Source organism: Xenopus tropicalis, chromosome 1, assembly GCF_000004195.4.
Source record: "Xenopus tropicalis strain Nigerian chromosome 1, UCB_Xtro_10.0, whole genome shotgun sequence".
Lineage (NCBI taxonomy): Eukaryota > Metazoa > Chordata > Amphibia > Anura > Pipidae > Xenopus > Xenopus tropicalis.
This window is the reverse complement of record NC_030677.2, coordinates 44520886-44540989: the sequence shown is the minus strand read 5'-3', so window position 1 is coordinate 44540989 and position 20104 is coordinate 44520886. Positions and strand designations below refer to the sequence as shown.

Sequence of the window (20104 nt, the reverse complement as noted above, 5' to 3'; positions counted from 1 at the left end):
CCTATCACATGTGTTCTGTGTAAGATGATCCTCAAGGTTTACTAAAGTGCTACACTATTCACTATAAAGTGATATATTAGTGAGTCTGCTGGGAAAGAATGATCGTTAGAACTGTATTGTAAGTAAATGTATTTATAAATATATAATGTGAAAATAACTAATTACTGAAAAGGCATACAGTTCTGTGCTTAATCCATCAGCAGAGATAACAACTAGACTAATTTTTTTTTTCTTTTGCTGTATTACTGGTCCTTTAATAATTTCTTTTCAGAGGGTAGTTCACATTTACATAAATGTATTATGTTATATAAGCACTTAGACCCATCCTTTTTAACCCCCTAGAAAGCATATAGTAGTTAAGTTCCATGCCTGTGAGATTCAAGGCTAAATAAAGAATGAAGACCAGTCACAAACTGATGAGCAGAGCAGTTGTTAAAGAGACCCACACAAAATACCACAGTGACCCATGTACTAGTGATATTAATATAATATTAATAACATTGTCCGTGAGTAGTGCAATTTTACAACACATGATTGGCTGCTGTTGGAACATGTGACCATACTGTTAAATGCTCTTCTGTATTAAACCAAGTTCCTACATTCAACTTTTTGTCAATAAGTTAGTGAGCCCAACTGATTATGGTCTTGTGACTTGCGTCTGTATTTTACAATGTGTTACAGCCTTTGGCATTTTTTGTTTCACATGTGACACTTTTTAGTTAAAGAAAAGGATCTTTAAGTAATGAAACATTTTTTAAATCTCACTACTTAGTGACAGAAACCTGCATAGAACTGCTAGTTTTGCACAATTTAGTATAAATAGCAAAAATACAGACAGTACTTACAACACCCACCTCACCCATTAATAAAAATAAATAATTAAAAGCATAGTGCCAATGCCGGACCCCTGCAGTACTCTACAAAACTGGACAATTAGAACATGCTCCATTCGCTAAAACTCTTGTAAAATAAATCCATTTTATTGCTTATATCATATTAAGCATAACAAAATACAGGTAACAGATGTGTTTTGTTGTTATTGTCATGTTAAGTGATCCACTTTTGCTGTTTTTCTTTAGTGAATTATCTACCCAAGAGCAAATAATATATTCCAGGCCAATATTCCTTTAATCGGTAACCCTGGGTGTGGTACTGTATCGTATGCTTTAGCAAAGTCTAAGTAGATCACATCCACTGCCACACCAAAATCTAGTTTTTTTATCAATTCCTAATAAAAGGCAATTACATTTGTATGGTAAGAGCTATTTTGTGTAAAACCACAAATGTAAATTAAGAGAAGAAGGGTTTCAAGTTTTGGAGCCTTGATGTACCCCACTAAGCAAGAATTTGTAGAAGTTGTTGGCATAGGAAGAACAAAAGGATCGATTTGAAAGATAGGAATTAGATACAGGCTAGTGCTGCTAACTGTAATGGGATGTACCGTACAATTGGCAATAGCACATAGTGATGTGACTGGTAGTGAGTTCTTAATAAATAGCATGTTGTCTCTGCCTAACTATAGTGCATTTTGTCCCCTTTGTATTTTTCATTGAACTTCAGTTTCCTTGCTTTTTTTTCTCTCCTTTTTTTTGTATTTTTCTTCCAGACAGGATGAGCAGCCAAGACTGTTTGCTCTCCACCCCTGTTTAAAAAATTCAGAAGAAGAGGTCAAGTTCTTGCAGTCATGTGCTCAGGTTTTGGTTCTCTGCTTGCTGCCTACACGGGATGCACGGTCTCGCTGCCTACGGATTGTACTCTCAGAAATCCTTGCAACTAAAGGTGTGTTCCTGGAAGTCGAATCTTTCTATCCAAAACAGAAAGTTTCCATTTGTTTTGTATTGTTGCTAAAATGGTGTCATTGAAAAGTTACAATGTCATGGTGTCATCTTATAGTTACAGAACTATCCATAACTGCACATGAGTCGCTCATTTGTTTCATGTTGCCTTGGCCACAACAAGATAGGGGCTTGTCTGTTGGTTAGTATTCCTAGAAGAAACACAGACCATTTTGAAGAATAATATATTAGCTTTAATAATTAATGCTCTGTAACTGATTAGTCAAAGGTTTATAATAAAGGAGCCATATGAAAAACTATGTGAATTAACAATAAGAAATTGTGTAGTTTGTTAATTAACTGTTATGCATATTAATGGAGACTTTTGGGTACACAACAGAAACTAGGAAGGTTTGTGACTTGTAAAGCAGTTGGTAGCTCCTTTATAACTACCAGTATTATCCCTGCTAGTTTAGACAATATACCTTTATAGCTTTATACTTATGTCCTTTCTTTGTGCTCTTTGTTTGCTTATGTGATGGGAAAAGAAATGGTGGATTTCATGTACTGTTTGGATTCTCAAACATATAAGTCATTTGAAATCTGTAATTCTCTGTGTTTGGCCTTTACCCCACAAATTAGACTCTAATAAACAATTTCTTATTCATATAATATACATTTCATTTTTATGCTTATGTTCTTTGCAGTGTTTGGTTCTGTGCAGGGTATTGCATGCAGTTCCATCTCTGTAGTGACCTTCACCGTCTGGTTTCCTTACTTTATTCTTACAGTGCTGAAGCCCTTGGTGGAGCTGCTGAGTGATCCGGATTACATTAATCAGATGTTGCTCAGCCAGCTCGAGTACAGAGAACAGGTGAATGAGCGTCACAAGAAGGCCTACACATATGCTCCTTCCTATGAGGAATTTATCAAGCTCATCACAAGCAGTTCAGATGTTGAGTTCCTGAAACAGCTACGGTACTTGTTGTTTTTTTTTTTTATATAAATAATATATAAATAAATGTTTCAGTTGTCTGTCCTTGAGTACTTAATCAACTGGCTCTACCTATTTATAAAATATCATTGTGGGTTATATGGTATAAATTAATCAATGACAGTGACATAGATGTAACGAACTCAAAATTCATCTTTTTCACCCATTTTTCTAATATTATCCTTTTCCTTCTATAGTGCAAATTATCTTTATTCTTGTTCATAGCCACCTTGGCACAAGTCCCTGGTCTATGTACAGTCTTAAAGGGATTCTATCATGCTTTTTATGGTATACTTTTTATTTCTAAATTACACTGTTACATAACAAATAATTCTCTCTACCATTTAGAATTTTATTCTTGAACCAACAAATGTATTTTTTTTTAGTTATATTGGTGTGTAGGTGCCATCATAACTGGATGAATCACTGGTCTGGGAGGGCAGCCAGTTAGCTGCTCCCAGTAGATATCAGAATAGCACTCAGTAGTAAGAAATCCAAGTCCGGCTTGGGACTCCTTCAGTTACATGGGAGTAGGAGAAACAATAGGTTACCTGAAAGCAGTTCTAATGTGTAGCGCTGGCTCCTTCTGAAAGCTCAGACTCAGGCACAATGCACTGAGATGGCACCTACACATGAATAATACAACTAAAACAAAATGCATTTGTTGGTTTAAAAGAGACATGTCCTATAAAAATGATGACTGTACCAGTGAATTATACTCCTCTAGATATAGAAGGATTATGCTTAAAAAAAAAAAAAAAAGTTGTGTTTCAGACTGATTTATTGGGAAATTCCACCAAAACCCCACTAGTCCCGCCCATCTGTTCCACTTCCTGCTGGCTGAATTCTCTGGATGTGCAGGGGGGCCGGCGGCTCTCAGTACACTGCATTGTAGGATAGGAATCAGCAGCTAGGTTGACCTGATAGGGAACTGAAACCTGTCTTTGCTTGTGTGAGTGCAAGGCTGTGATTGGCTCTCCCCCTCCTACTGTGCTTCTGGCTGGGACCATTAGGACACACCCACCCTTCATTTCAAACACAGACAGAGAACTGGGCCATTTTTACAGGTAGGATTACTTTTTAGCACAAAGTGAAACCAGCACCATATATTCATAATTGGCTACAAAATTAGGGTTTTTCCCATTTATCCAATATGCCTCTTTTAAGAATAAAATTTTAAATGGTAGAGTGAATTATTTGCTATGTAATTTAGAAATAAAATGTATATAATAAAAATCATGACGGTATCCCTTTAAATTTCTGCAATTATAGCAAATGAAAAAGGCATCTGCATGAAGCAGTGACAGTATGGGGGAGACTAACAGTAATACACATCCTCACACCATAAAGGTTTTGGTGTATTCCTAGAGCAGATTGTAATGTTTATTTTTAAGATTAAAATACAAGATGGCTTGTAAATGCACCAGTTCATAAAAACTCAATAGATTTTGTAAAAGCAGAGAAGCCATCAGGGTCCTTCAGGTTGCAGAGCTGCTAAAGGTTCAGAGGGCGCAGTAAAATTAGGCAGCGTAGGAGGAATAGGCGCCAGAGCATCTATTAACAGTAACAGCGAAGAAGCTCTCATTAGCAGTTCTTGCCAAGCTGTTACTATTAAACGGAATACATACCATATATATCCATGTGGGGAGAAAAAGGAAAATGTAAATCTGCATAATATCTTATGCAATGGATCCCATCCTCCCTAATATACACATGATGAGCCTCTACGGAGGATTATCATACATCCACCAGTCAATCCTCCATACCGACTTTTCGTGCATACATGATTGTAATGTTTTGTATCAGTCACTATAATAATGAAGATTTAATACAGTTGAAAGGATGAACCCAAAATGATTGTTGCATTATGTTAGTTACTCATCCTGTTCACTATTTTTGTTACCTAGCAACTACATATGCCTTTTCAAGGGGGGTGATATTTATTCCAGATGATGGTTTTAAACTGGCCATACACGAGCCAATAAAAGTCTGTGCTCCGCTCCTACAGAACCAAGTTGGCTTCCGAATGGCTGCCACACCAATATGTATTGGATAGTTTTTCGAACCCCCCCAGGGTTCCATTGTTCCACATTATGATCCATTGGGTTGTTTGGCGCAGGTATAAATTTACATATAACATTCACGTTTCAAGTGCAGGATAATGTGTAGATGTTCTAAAAAATGATGTTGTTGCCTGGATACTTGTTCATTTGGTTGAGAAATATCAGCTCTGAGTTTTATTGGCAGTTGAAATTATCTTGCATTAAGCTCCATTATCCATATGAGTTGACAGGGCTGTTCTGTGAGATGGCGCAGACATAACTGAACTGCTGTCACTTCCTCTCCTGAAACAAATGGCTTCTATATAAAACACCCTGGATCTGCCTCTGGGATTCATTCCAAGAAGTCCCCATTTCCTCGAGAGGCAATTTCGGGCAACTTGAAGAAATCGTATGCCATCCCACCGCTATTTACATTCTTGCCGTTGGGATGGCATTGCGGGGAGATTAGTCTCCTGCAGTAACAAAGATTTGTTGCAGCGCAACTAATCTCCCTGTGTGCCACTGCTCTAAGAGAGAGAAGCATGTGTGGGTGGTGACTTGGGAAGGACACAAGCAGATGTGGTGTGTCAGGCAAAGTAAACTGTCAGTATTTGTGAATAGGGATTATGATGTGCCCGTACTAAAGGGAACAGATACGTTCCTCCCTTAGCCAAAACAGCACATGTGCTGATGAACACATTTCGGTACAGCCCACCCCCCTACCCTGCCTCCGAAATTTGCAAGAAAGTATCCGGTGGCAGCATATGAGGCCCCCCCCCAAACATTTTATTTTATTATATAGACTTGTGAGGGCTTCCGCCCAAGTCTGCCACCTAAGGCACAGGCCCTCAAATAAATATATGGCCCTGCTACAAAGGCATGTGAATTTTGTGCCTGCATAGCTGATTCATATAAGGATGTAGCAATGCATATGGCATTATTCAAATGTGAGTATTGACTTTCTTTTAATAAAAGCAATATGCACTCTTTTATCCAATAAAAAAATAGTTTTAAATGTCATTCTGCCTGCACTAATAGTGGCACTGGAAGGGCAACATATCCTCGGTTATTCTAATTAATAGTCCAATTGCATGTGAATAAAAAGCAAAGCCACTTTATTAGACTGAGAATATGCCCCAAGGTAAAATAAAATATCTTATATATTTATATCTACTGCTGGCTTCTATTGGCTTCTATTTACCTAGCTCATTTAGCTTCCTGACATTTTTAGTACTTTAGAATGTCTCTGTCACTCGTAATTTTTTGGAACATAGATTTCTGCACCTGGAAAAAATAAAGTAATTGATGATTGCTGCAAAACACAACTGAAATCTGTCATGTACAGTCACTTTAGTGGCAGCGAGTTGCAGTTCCTAAATAGCCTTATGCATGTGCTAAACACTATATCAGAACATGACGCATATATTTCTAATGTAGAAATCAGATATAATTGTTACAACAGTTGGAGAGCCACAGATCTGTGTAATTGTGCTTAGGGAGTCCCTATATTAATCATCATGTTCACTTCAATATAAAAAATAATGCTTCCTGCAAAATAAATCATATAGAGATCCCGGTATAATATAGGTACAGGTGTAGGGTCTGTTATCCAGAATGCCCAGGACTTGGGGTTTTCTGGTAATTTTGACGTTTTTGATAAAAAAAGATTTGAACATTAAATAAACCCAGTATACTTGTTTTGCCACCAATATGGATTCGTGTCGCTTAGTTACCATCAAGTACAAGGCACTGTTTTTTTTTAATTATTATTATTGCAGAGAAGGAAATAATTTAACATTTAACATTTTTAAAGGATAAGTAAGCCTTTTTTTCCATAAAAGCCCCTAAATTACTCTATACAGCCCCTAGACTAACATACCTTTCTTCCTTTACTCAGATTCTGTAACACGCACAGCTCAACATCAGCTTTTCCTGCTCCTTCCATGAAGCTTTGCCCCCTTACCTTTTGCTGAGCTCTCCTTCTCTCTCTAACTGTGCATATGGTTGAAGAGGTGCCTACTGCACATGCCTGATTGATTTCTATTGAAGCAGAGGCAGCAGGCATGCGAGAGAAAGAGAGCTCAGCAAAGATAAGGTGGCAGAGCTTCATGCTAAACTAGGAAGTAGCTGAGAGAGCTGCAGTTGGGCTGCTTATGGTACAGAATTTGCACTAGAATGAGAGAAGAAAGGTATGAGAGATAGAAAGGAGTGTTTATTCTGGGGCTGTATAGTGTAATTTTAGAGAGAGAAATGAGTTTTACTTATTCTTTAATCATTTGATTAGAATTAATATGGAATATAGTTGTCCCATAATTCAGAGCTTTCTAGATAATGGATTCATTCATTGCTGTCTTGTGGGCAGGTACTAAAAAAAGGTAAAACTAGAGGCTTTATTGGACCTTCCCATTGCAGGTTGGGTAGGGCTTTTTTCCTGTCTGACCTGTTGCCACCAGTCTTTGTAAAGCTGACCATACTAAGATCAGATCATTTCCCAGATATGTAGGCAAATCAGTTGTTAACAGCAAATTATACAGGCACTCGCCCCCTTACTTTTTTTGGGTTAATTTAAAATAAGAATAAGAATAAATTGTTATGAGAAAAAGTTCTGATTCTCAAGAGTTACAACAAGATGTTATTAAATCAGCCATTATCATTTGCAAACCTTTCTGGGGTGTGTGTCTATGCAACGTTATTGATCCACTTCAATGGTAGGATAAAAAGATGGTCACTTTCCCATGCAAGCCAACATTGGTAGCCAATCCCATGCCTGGAGACTATAAACTGCAATGAGATTGGTTGATAATTGTTTTAAGTGAGTGTTGGTTAATTTTGAAAAGAGCAAAGTGAGCATGAAGCCATGTTCATGGCTTGATGTTAAAGAATATTAAAGGAATACTGTCATGGGAAAACACATGTTTTTTTTTCAAAACACATCAGTTAATAGAGCTTCTCCAGCAGAATCCTGCATTGAAATCTGGTTTTCAAAAACACAAACAGATTTTTTTAAATTTAATTTTGAAATTTCACATGGGGCTAGCCATATTCTTCATTTTCCAGGGTCCCACAGCTATGTGACCTGTGCTCTGATAAACTTCAGTAACACTTTACTGCTGCGCTGCAAGTTGGAGTGCTATAACCCTCCTCCCAGCAACTGATCAGCAGAACAATGGGAAGGTAGCAAGATAGCAGCTCAAACAGTGTAATTTAGAAATAAAAAGAATACCATAAAAATCATGACCGTATCCCTTTAATGTCTCACTTTAGCTGTTATTCCTATCACTTTCACTGTTCATAACATGTTTTACCAAATAATATTCTGGTAGGAAAATCTAGCAGAGAAGATGAAAACAACTTATGTTGTTTTTTGTAATGTTCAAAACTGATTTGTTTAATCTGTTCAGTTTAATTAGTTTTGTGTTATGTTTATGTATAAACACATACTATTAATGAGAACAGGCACAAAATGTATAGATATATTAACTACAGTACCCAACAGCTAAAGGCTGAGTATGGCAGGCTTAATCTAGGGGCATGGGGATAGAAGGCATGCATATTCAGGGTACTATAGCCTTCCAAATAAGGAAGATGTATGTATGTATGTATGTATGTATGTATAACTTTATTTATAAAGCGCTACTTATGTACGCAGCGATGTACAGTAGAATACATTAATATAAACAGGGGTTATTAAGATAATAGATAAATACAAAGTATAACAATAAATACAAATAAATAAATACAAGATACAGTTGCAATAAGATAAGAGTCAAAGACACAAGAGGATGGAGGTCCCTGCCCCATAGAGCTTACAATCTATATGGGAGGGGTAACTTACAGACACAAATAGGCAAATATAACTGCTGTAGGTCACAGTGGGTGACATTACAATATAAGTGCTGGTTCCCAGATCAGGTGCTGGGTGAGTGCTCCAAAAGGTAGTCTTTAAGTTTAATTTTAAAAAGACTGAGGGAGGATTCTCTCTGGAGGAAATCAGGGAGGGCATTCCAAATGTAAGGGGCAGAAAGGTTTAAGGCAGGAAACCGCAGAATTAGTGGGGGACGCAACCAAACGATTGCTCTGCGAGGAACGAAGGAGTGGGCCAGGAACGTAAGGAGACACAAGAGAAGAGATGTAGTGAGGGGCAGAGGAATGGAGGGCTTTGAAGGTTAAGAGAAGGAGTTTGTAAGATATTCTTTGTTTAATAGGAAGCCATGATAAGGACTTTAGCAGGGGAAGGGCCTGAACTCTCCTGGATGAGAGGAGAAGAATTCTGGCAGCAGTGTTTAATATAGACTGTAGGGGGGAAAGATGGGAGTTAGGGAGGCCGGTTAGTTGCAGGTTACAGTAGTCAAGTCGGGATAGGATGAGAGCATGCATGAGCAGCCTAGCTGTTAAAGTAGAAAGAAAGGGATGGATTTTGGCAATATATTATATATCTTACTCTTTTAAAGTAGGTATTAAGCTAAAAAAAAACAAAAACACAGGGCTTCATTTCTCACCCAGGCCTGACCATTAGTATAATACAATAATACAGTTATACATATTCTTAAGGCCCCTATTGAGATTTTTGGTAAAATTTTTCATGATTACGGACACAACATAAAGATTGAAATCTGTTTCTTAATGAGGCTGCATCCTCTGACTGATGTTGCATAAAAATAGCAGGGATGGCTTCTTCCATTTACCATGGAACAGTCCTTTGCAACAACCAAACCCTCGGTGCAAGGATCTGACATCTCATTGGTCCCTATACAGTATAATATCAATACATGGGCACAGCTTCTCAGAGCAGCTCCTGCAAAATGCTATATGTGCATGTTTGTCACCAGTGTAGCCTTAGTAACAGGCGTCTGCGATATCAGAATAATAATTACTGAAATTTCAACAAAACCTATTAAGAAAACAAACATTTCCTTTGTAATTAATTGGAGTGAAAAGATCACAATGCAGTAGGTAATGTTTTGTTTCAGTAAAGGAATCAGAAAAGGTTTACTATACAATTATATTTGACTAATAATGTATATTTTGGTCCCCTTTCACTTTTAGGTATCAGATAGTAGTGGAAATCATTCAAGCAACCACAATTGGAAGTTTTCCCCAAATGAAAAGGCAAAAAGGTGAGTTCTGTGTCTGTTTATTAACTACCAGTACTATACTACTACTCTTCTCAATTCTGTGCCATCCATAAAGCTTCTCTTTGGGGAGCTTGGTATGATTACTATGTTATTTGTGCCATGCCAGGTATTTGTTCTGGGGTGTATGTATGTGTATGTATACTTACAGCACTAGGCACTTGAGAGGAATGATGTGTCTAGAGTGCAGGAATTGTGACTCCATTCAAGTGCTATCCAGATATTTTCCTTCTAGCTCTACTTACATCCTTCATCTTGTTATAGCAGGAAAATGGTGATGTGTGGAAAAAATAGACAGAGAAGACAAAAGTTAATGGAGAGGTTTAGACAGCAGGGGAATCAAAGACAAGTTAGAGAAAATTCAAAGTTGATAATTGAAGGAAGTTTGGGAAGTTATAGAGATCTAGAGGGAGAGAATGGAGATAGGGGGAGCGGAAGTGAGCTGAAGATAAATACAACATGAATATAAGACTTTTTAAAATGTAACCCATTTTAAATTTCTGACAGGTTTGAAGAACACTTACTTCTGAAAACTCTTTAGGTGGCCAGGGTTGGACTGGGGGGTGCAGGGCCCACGGGGGCTGCCACTGTAGGGGCCCGCACCCCCCCAAGGGACGCCTGCCGTGGTACCCACCCCCCTGGCCCCTGCCACTCTAGGGCAAATAAGCTGCTGAATCGGTCTGAAGGACTCAAATCGCAGCTGAATCTGCCCGTGTATGGCCACCTTTAAGTCTCTTAGCATGTACTTAAGAGAGAAGATCTGAGGCTTAGCTAATACATAGCAAAGCTGCTTGTTTCTTGGGTTTATTTCATAGGGCTATGGGGTTTTGGCCACATTGGTTGCGTAAACATGTTTGGGCATAATGACTGTGAAGGTTTTCATTCGTCCAGGTCATGGTATATCTAGTATAAGTATATTAGATCTAAAGCAAATGGATTTGCTGAGTAATCATTAATGGCGTTTTACTACTCATCCGAGCAGTATTGTGGTATTTAGTTTGTACAATTACTCAGATTTTGAGTACTCTAATGAATATCTGTCCAACTAGATGCAGCCTTCTGTGGGATTTTATGGGCCAGCCTGGCAAAGGTTGTTGTAACCATATTATCTTACTATATCTTCAGTATTTAGAATTTTTTATATCTTGGGCTAAGAGGTCTCATATTATTGTTTTCGTTGATACAATATTCTTTACATGACATTTGGTACTTTGGTTGCTTTTTTTCATGATCGTTTTCTGTTGCTTTTGATCACTGTAAAAAAAAAAAAAAAAATGTCTTTGAAAAGAAAAGGACACTGTATTAGGAAATGAATGCTTTATATTGTGTCTATTGTGAACTGGGCTTAGAAATTCTGTTCATAGAGGTCTACAGCTGCTATGCACGAAGAACTCTATTATATTTCTTTTGCAATAGGTCTCAAAATGTGTGATTCAGATGCGTCCCATTGTTCTGTAAGAGCCTTTTGCTGTATCTGGCAGTGTAACGTTTGTATACAAATGTCATTTTCAAGGCAGCGGATTCTAATATATCAGTGGGGACTGTGTATAAAAAGCTTTTATTGCCAGTAACACAAGAGAATCATTTCTCAGCCGCTCCACAATTTGGCTGCAGCTGCATGTGATACTTCAGCTCTTCTTATATGCACATAAAGAACTGTTACTCCTGTGAATTGTGGCATTTTGGGTATTTAAGGAAACATCTGATGACATTTTAAAGAGGAACTCCATCCCAAAAAAAATTTTTTTTTTTTTTTTGCATAATTAAAAATATTTAATTAAAGAAAATTTAATTCTTCCCAGTATACAATGTACATAAGGGGGAGGTGTTTTTATTACTATTATCCTTCACTTATATATTGGCAGCACGATACACAGTGTTTCCGGGAGATCATTACAAGGGTCAGTTTTAACAGGATCCATTTAACCTGCCTATAGGTTTCTATGGTGGAGTAGTGGAAGGGACGACAGAAATGCATTGAACTCCATGCAAGGAGCCTCTAATCAGGACCACAGCAACGAGCAGGGCCGTGCTAATTGTCTGAACTTAAGAGATACAGTTACCATTATAAAATGTTTAAAAAAACTTAATTGATTGGTGTTGTAAATATATAAAAGTATTTACAAATACAAAGCGCTATATTATAGGCACTTAGGTTAAGGAGAAGCCTATAGTGGTCATTTACTGAGACCCCAGATAGAAGATCAAGGGAACCATTTAGTGCTTATTCAAAGTGCACTTAGACCACAATAGGGCCCAGCACCTACTGTCTACTCTGTCTCTGCCGGCACAACCAAACTTCCCCCCGACTGCTGTTCATGAATACAGTGCTGACTGTATTGCAAGAAAGCCTATAGCACAGCCAGTAATTTTATGGCTAAATGTATAGCCACAGTCAGTGCTTGTTGCCACTGCCAAGACAACCCCTTAAAGGAGAAGGAAAGTCATTTTGGCATTTTACTGCCAATAGATTTGCCATATTAGTGCCACCTAGAACAAAATATTTATTCTGCAGAAACCATTACATTGACACTGGAACATCATGTTTACAAAAAAAGAGACAAGGAATCCTGTGTTTCTTTTGATAGAGGACTCAGTGCAGCGTTTCTGTGAGTGCTTATGGCTGTATTTACATAGACCTTTCTGATAAAGCTTACTTAGTTTTTACCTTTCCTTCCCCTTTAATCATTTTTCTATGCTTGTATTAAAAAAAAAACACAAACAAAACAAAAAACGGTACATTTCAGGCATTTTGCCCACTGCACTTTTGCCATAAAAATGCCCAATATATGGGATCTGAGAATTTTTTTCATAGAAGCTGGTAGGTCTGCGCAGAACAGTACAGTACTGTAGGATTCTGTGAAAACAACTGGATTAGGGTGGGGAGACAGTGATCACCGCCGGGCTTAAGCTGGCCATACACGCGCCGATAATATCGTACGAAACCTCGTTTTGTACGATATTCGGTGTGTGTATGGTATGTCGGCGAGTCGACCGATATCGCAGGAGGCTGCTGATATCGGTCGACTCCCCAATCGGGCCAGTTTAAAGATTTTGATCGGGCACCATAGAAGGCGCCTGAGCAAAATCTGTCTTCGGGGCTGATTCGGCAGAAGGAGGTAGAAATCCTATTGTTTCTACCTCCTTATCTGCCGTTTCAGCCCTGAACGGTTAGTGGCGCATTGTACGATCTTTCGTGCGACCAATGGTCGCACGAAAGATCTAAAATCGCCACGTGTGTGGCCACCTTAAGTTTTCTAACAGTGAAGCTAATTCACAGGCGCACAGGTGTACAAAGACTTTAGGGCTTATTAATGAAGGTCACTGGTGCAAAAGTTGACTCTAATTTACCCTTTAGAGCCTATACACTTAGTACTATTAGGAAGTGTGACCTACACTCTGTTCCTCGAGCTGAATTGATCTGCACATAGAGACTGGTGCAACTCCATTAAGTACCTTCTTATTATGGTCACCACAATACTTACCAGAGCACAAGGTAAATAGTACAGGTGGGCATGTTTCGGAAATTGGCTTATCAGATAGAGAACAAAGTAACCAACACAACAGAATAATCACAGAAACAGAATCTCCTGTGCATTCTGCATGTTATCTAGGTTTATTATCTATCAGTCATGCAGAACATTGTAAGAGAATGAGAATCCAATGATAGGATAGCAACATAGGAACTGTAGTGTTTAGTAGTATTCAGCATGTGATATGGTCAGTACTACATACAGTATGTCCTTTTTGTAGCTACTAATAATAATAATAATAATGTGACACAGAGACACATGCAAAACAGCAGCAAGATGAGCAAAGACACAAACCATCTCTTGCTGCTGCTCTGATAACAAGTCCATGTTGCTGGCTGTCAGCATTACTATGGATACTGGTCTGTAAAACCAGTATTTGGATGGTTGGTGTCTGTACTTATAGCCAGGCTACCTTCCATTTCTTTGAAGTGATAAACAGTACTTTCATGATGACAGTAAATAACATGTAAGAGTCATGAATATCTTGTAAAATGTGTCCTTAAATTGGTGCTTAGGGATGTCATTATTGTAATGGAAAGTCTGATACCAAAGGTCATTTGAGGTAAAAAGTTAAGGTGTATTATTGACACGTATGTGGGTTCTGAACAAAGCCAAGAGTTAGAACCGCAGACCAAAGACAGCACTGGATTTTTATAGACTTTGTGAAATGGCAGCATATAATAGAAAACGTATGAGTATGGGTGTTACTAGGGGCATACGACATAGATAACGTATGAGTATGTGTGTTACTAGTTTGACAGTGTATGCGCATAGAGATATCTGGTCACAGCACAGAAAACAAGAAACTGCTTATAGCCAAAAAGGTGGATCTTCATGGCCACGGTAGTAATAACCAAGGCTAGCTTGAGAACAGAATCCATCCAAGTCAGGTGGGGCCTGTGGGTGAATCTGCATCCGTTATAATGGGTTCTTAGTGATGCAGTTGTGTCACGACTCTTGATGATTACAGGAAAAAAAAAAATGTAACCCCTTTTTCATGACCTTTATAAAAATTCTTGACTTTAAGCCTAGTTCCTTTATATAGTAATGGATCTCCTATGTGACTTAGCTATCCTTATAATGTACAGTATCGGATACATTATCCCTTATAATACATAAGTGATACCCAGACTTCCTTGACATGTGCCTTTTATATTTTAGATTGTAAACTCAATGTAAGTTTTATTTGGATAGGGTCCTCTTTACCTCTTGCATTAATTGTTTTTTTTACATAAATCTGTATGCTCAATGTATACACCTATTTATTGTACAGCGGAATATATTGGTGCTTTATAAATACCTGGTAATAATTATAATGGTGGTTACAGAACTTCACAGTGACTTTATAGCATGAGGTACATTATTCCCTATGTAATTTACTGTATGGTGCATTAAAAAAATGTCATATTGTAAAGATTATACTCCTATAATACACAAGAACCATGAATATCCAGTAAATAATATCCTTGAATAAACAGCGCTTAGTGATGTAATTTCTTTCACATGACTCAATGAAATTTGTGTATTATACTAAATGTACCCCCGTGTGGATATTAAAAATCAGCTTTAGGGTTTTGTGCTTTTATATGGTCATGGAACTCCTCAGTGACTTATAATATCCTTATATGTTACAATAGGGTGGTACATTATTTACTAATAAACAATGATTTCTGAAAACAGTTCACTCAAATATGTTTTGCAATTCCGAGGGCATACGAACAGAGACCAAGCAATTCCTCCTCATCTCTGTACTACAGTAGAGTAAATCAATATTTAGTAGAGACATGGTTTGGTACAATTCTATATTTCTATATATAGCACCGTTGCAGAATCATTTCAGCACAAGGGCAGGAATCTCAGCCAGACTGCTTAATGTTTTGTGTCTTAGTGGATAGCTTAATGGTTCATAAAAGTCAATTAAACTGTGAACAAGTTCCACAAAGCTGGAGGCATAAAATTACCCAGGGAAAGAAAGATCAGTGCTGCTCTAAAGCACTAATTAAGACATTAGAATTAGCTGCATTATTTAAAGAGGGCACAAGCAACATAAAAAAAGCAAGGGCAAGCCACATTTATTAGCAATCACGAAATTACAGGCCTCTCCGAGATACGCATGAATGTTGTGTACGCATTCGCTGTGCTTGTTTTCTAGTGACAGTAATAATTTGCTATCTAAATGTGCCACTGCAGGCCAGGGATTCCTCCTGTGATGGCTTGGGGAAGGAACATGTCATGTACAGAACTGTCTAAAGCTGCCCATACAAGGGTTTACATTTGTTGGTGATTTGCCTGTGGCACGGATCGAATAAAGGCTTTTTTCTGCACTGTAAGGATGTAGATACTTTCACACAGTTCTAAGCAGCATATTTTTTTACTGAGGTCCTGCCCAATCAGTTTCTGGTCAGGGATATCTATCTGACAGTTATGAAAAGCTCTTTGGGCAAAAAGTACATCAGGCTATGCATAAGATCCTCTCCCAAAGGCTCTACAGAGACCCCTATTGTGATCTGATGAGCAGAACATTATGATCTGCTTGTTAAAGCTGGCCATTCATGCACAGATATTATCATGCAAAAGAAGGTTTCATACGATATTCGTGCGTGTATGGAGGATCAACAAGACAACCGAAATCTGCCAAAGCCATGGATATCGTTGTCTCATCGATCTGGCGGGTCAAAAGGTTTTTTTCAAAATCCCATAGGACTCAATGGCACTCTGCAGCTCCAACCTGGCCCAAGGGAAGTCTCCCATAGGGCTCAACGGCACTCTGCAGCTCCAACCTGGCCCAAAAAAAGTCTCCCACAGGGCTCAATGGCACTCTGCAGCTCCAACCTGGCCCAAGGAAAGTCTCCCATAGGGCTCAATGGCACTCTGCAGCTCTAACCCGGCCCAAGGAAAGTCTCCCATAGGGCTCAATGGCACTCTGCAGCTCCAACCCGGCCCAAGGAAAGTCTCCCATAGGGCTCAATGGCACTCTGCAGCTCCAACCCGGCCCAAGGAAAGTCTCCCATAGGGCTCAATGGCACTCTGCAGCTCCAACCCGGCCCAAGGAAAGCCTCCCATAGGGCTCAATGGCACTCTGCAGCTCCAACCCGGCCCAAGGAAAGTCTCCCATAGGGCTCAATGGCGCTCTGCAGCTCCAACCCGGCCCAAGGAAAGTCTCCCATAGGGCTCAATGGCACTCTGCAGCTCCAACCCGGCCCAAGGAAAGTCTCCCATAGGGCTCAATGGCACTCTGCAGCTCCAACCTGGCCCAAGGAAAGTCTCCCATAGGACTCAATGGCACTCTGCAGCTCCAACCTGGCCCAAGGAAAGTCTCCCATAGGGCTCAATGGCACTCTGCAGCTCCAACCCGGCCCAAGGAAAGTCTCCCATAGGACTCAATGGCACTCTGCAGCTCCAACCTGGCCCAAGGAAAGTCACAATACCGAAGCTTGAATGAATCCGAAACTTTCAGACTCGGCACAACAGTACGATTTTGTCACACAAATTGTTTCACAAAGTACGAAAAAGTCGCGCTAAGGTACAAAAAAAGTCACAAAATACACACAGTACAAAAAAATACTAATTGGTTGTATTCGGAGAGATCGTACTTTAATAAATAGGCCCCATGATGTTGAAAAGAAAATTTTGCTTGTAGCCAAGGTTGACCTCTTTTTAAAGAAAAGTCTGACCAGTCAAAAAAGGGTGATAGAGTGGTGGCAGGGACACAAAGGGGGTGGATCTGTAACAAAGGGGTGGATTGGGTAGTGATTTGATGGGTAAGAACAGGGTACAAGAGTGGCAGTAGGGGTAGTAGGTAAGCTGAAACGGAGTTTGGAGTGGGCTGGGAGCAGAATTATTGGGAATTGCAAATTTACAGGCAAGTACCTTGCTGGTAAATTTGTAAAGCAGGCCAGGTGGCAACCCTTTTGTATCTTTGCTTTATTAGCAAGGGTGTAACTACAGAGGAGGCAGACCCTGCGGTCACAGGAGGATCCAGTAAGGCTCAAATTCATGATCAGTGTCAGTACATCTTGGTAGAATAGGTTGATTTACCAATAGTTTGTTGCCTTAAATTAAATTTGCTGTGTAGCCCAGTAACATCCACTTACACCACTGATTATTGGTCTTACCAGTGTATGTATAGATAATGACAAATGTGCATATGCAAGTATGTGCCTTGGGAAGAAGAATATACATTTTACCCCCAGTGCATACATTACTTTTTCACACAGAATCACTGTAAAATATAGACTTTTTGTGCTGCTACATGACCCCAGGGAAGCACTGCCTGTTATTTACATTTTGGGAGTCTGTACTGAACCTTTTTTTTGAAAAATATATCTTGGTTTGTTTTTATCTTTGGCGCCTGTAATTTTTCTCTAATGAACTCAGAACAGCCCATGATCAGAATCCTAATTACACATTACTGCTACACCAAAACAGATGTCAGCTTGTGATTAATTACTAACGGATACAGAGTTACTGAACTAGCACTGTGGAGCGTGACATTATTAAGTACATGCAAGAGTACGCCAATACCGCCCTGCAGGGATATTTGATTGAATGTTTATACATTTTGGGACAAAATAGAAGTTGTCGGCTTTTCCTGTGGGGGGGCGCCATGAGGCAAGGTGAGAATATTGTCTCAGGCAGGGGTTGAAAGATAGTTGCAGAAAAAAACACGAAACTTCAACTTTTTGTATTTTCACACAAAAGACAACATAAAAACCCCGAAAACCTCTAAACCACAAAGCAAAGAAAGATCTCCCAAATGTAAAAGGGTTGTCTGCTATTGACTTTTACATGATCTTAACAGGTTTTAGATGGCCTATTTTAGCATTCTGAATTGTTGTGGTTTTGTTGCTTAATAAATCACAATTTGTTTCCCGCATCAAAAAACTCGAACTGAAAAAATCCTGTGTATAGGTAATTGAGGAACACCTAGCTAACCTAGTGGTGAATGTAATGAGCAGGAAAGTTGGCATTGGCTGTAGGTTTATTTGTGGTCTATAAAAACTATAAAACCACAAAAATACGAATGCTAGTAAACCCCCCCCCCCATTATAAAGAAAGGATAGCTCAGTTACCTTTTGCTTTTCTCAGCAAGAATGAAGTGTTCTGAGGTTTTTTTTTGCTGCCTGAGGTGCACCCCTCACTCCATTTACCTCTCCTCTGATCAGATGAGGTACAGGATCAAATGTGCTCTCCTGGTTTAAAAAAAACACTGAGCCAGGGGGCCCGGTGCGTTTACCTTAATCTGTTCAGAAACTGAAAGTAATTCTGTCTTGGGTCAGCTTGCCTCTTACAAGTACTTTTATTCTCAGAATAAAGCAAGCAGCAACCCATTACACCACACAAACACTGTTATATATGCAATTGCCTAAGTGGGCTTTGGCAAAGATGCTACATGTGTCTGGAATTCTCTGTAGGTTGTACAACAATTTTTTTGAAATGCTCTGAGCGCTAGAGATGACTTGAGAGCTAGTGACTGGGATGGCTAAGGATTGCATGATTTTTGTGCTCATCAAACCATTTGGTGACCTTTCTTGCCCTTGCCCATTGTTGTTGTGAAGCCTTCCATGTCAATTATGATAGAAATTCTTCACAACAGGAAAAAGGATTTTTTTTCCGACTTTGTATTATGTTGTTCCTAAAGAAATTTTGAACAGAGAAAACTAAGCAACCTTGTAAGCTACCCAAATACATTTGTCAAAGTTGCCCATGCACAGTCCCATAAAAGCTGCCAAGTCTGCAGCTTATTGTCCTGAGTGTGGGGCCCTCAGATGGGCAGGTTTAAAAAAATCCAGTCCTGGTGCAATTTCTTATTGTTAGTAGACTGATCAAACTAAATTGCATAAATTGTGACTATGGGAAATCGCACTACTGCCATTTAGCAGCTATGTTTGGAAATGAGCCCTCTCTCAGTACTGGTAAATGGATGCTAATTTTTTTTTAAAAAAAAACTGAACATAACACATGCCCGTTTGTTCCTTTAAATCAGATCCAAAAGGCAAAGAAACGGCTGCAATGAAAGCTGACCTCCTGAGGGCACGCAATATGAAAAGGTACATTAACCAGCTGACCGTTGCCAAAAAGCAGTGTGAGAAGAGGATCAAACTCCTTGGTGGGCCTGCTTATGATCAGCAGGATGATGGAGCGGTCGATGATAGTGAGTGCCCCCAAAGCCAAAAGGTAAAGAAGAGTAAACTCTAATAATAATCTAAATGGAAAGATACATTTCTATCTTCAATAATATACTTTCTTTCTCATCTTTTCTTACTAAGACTGATGAATACTAGTGCGTAGCTTATTGTGTTAACGGTGATCGTGTTACAGAGAGATATGTTTTTGACAGTAGCTCTAATGCACTAGATTAGAAACTGAGACAATGCCTATATATAATATTATCTGTATTCAGTTTAATGGTCTGGTTACCTGATCAGCAGCAGAGACAGAGAGTGTGTCAGGGATATCTTATAATAAGATGCAGGTCTATTTTATATAACATACTCTTACTGCATATTTTGCAGATTATTACAGCAATTAATAATTTACAGTGGCAACACAGAGAGAAAATGAAAAATGTTGATTTAGTTCAGGTGCATTGATTTCTAACCTCACCACGTAAAGAATCAGAACAGAA

General features: G+C 38.9%; 1 protein-coding gene across 3 annotated transcripts in view; it reads left to right on the top strand.

Moving 5' to 3' along the window:
- Nucleotides 1–20104, top strand: part of snx25 (sorting nexin 25) — a 94799-nt gene that overhangs the window by 55074 nt on the left and 19621 nt on the right. For all 3 annotated transcript variants that reach the window (XM_031895428.1, XM_018095719.2, XM_004911182.4), the window contains exons 4-7: nt 1607–1779; nt 2567–2753; nt 9858–9928; nt 19463–19653. In XM_031895428.1, coding sequence (XP_031751288.1) covers nt 1607–1779; nt 2567–2753; nt 9858–9928; nt 19463–19653 — 622 coding nt within the window. The remainder of the gene's footprint in view (nt 1–1606; nt 1780–2566; nt 2754–9857; nt 9929–19462; nt 19654–20104) is intronic.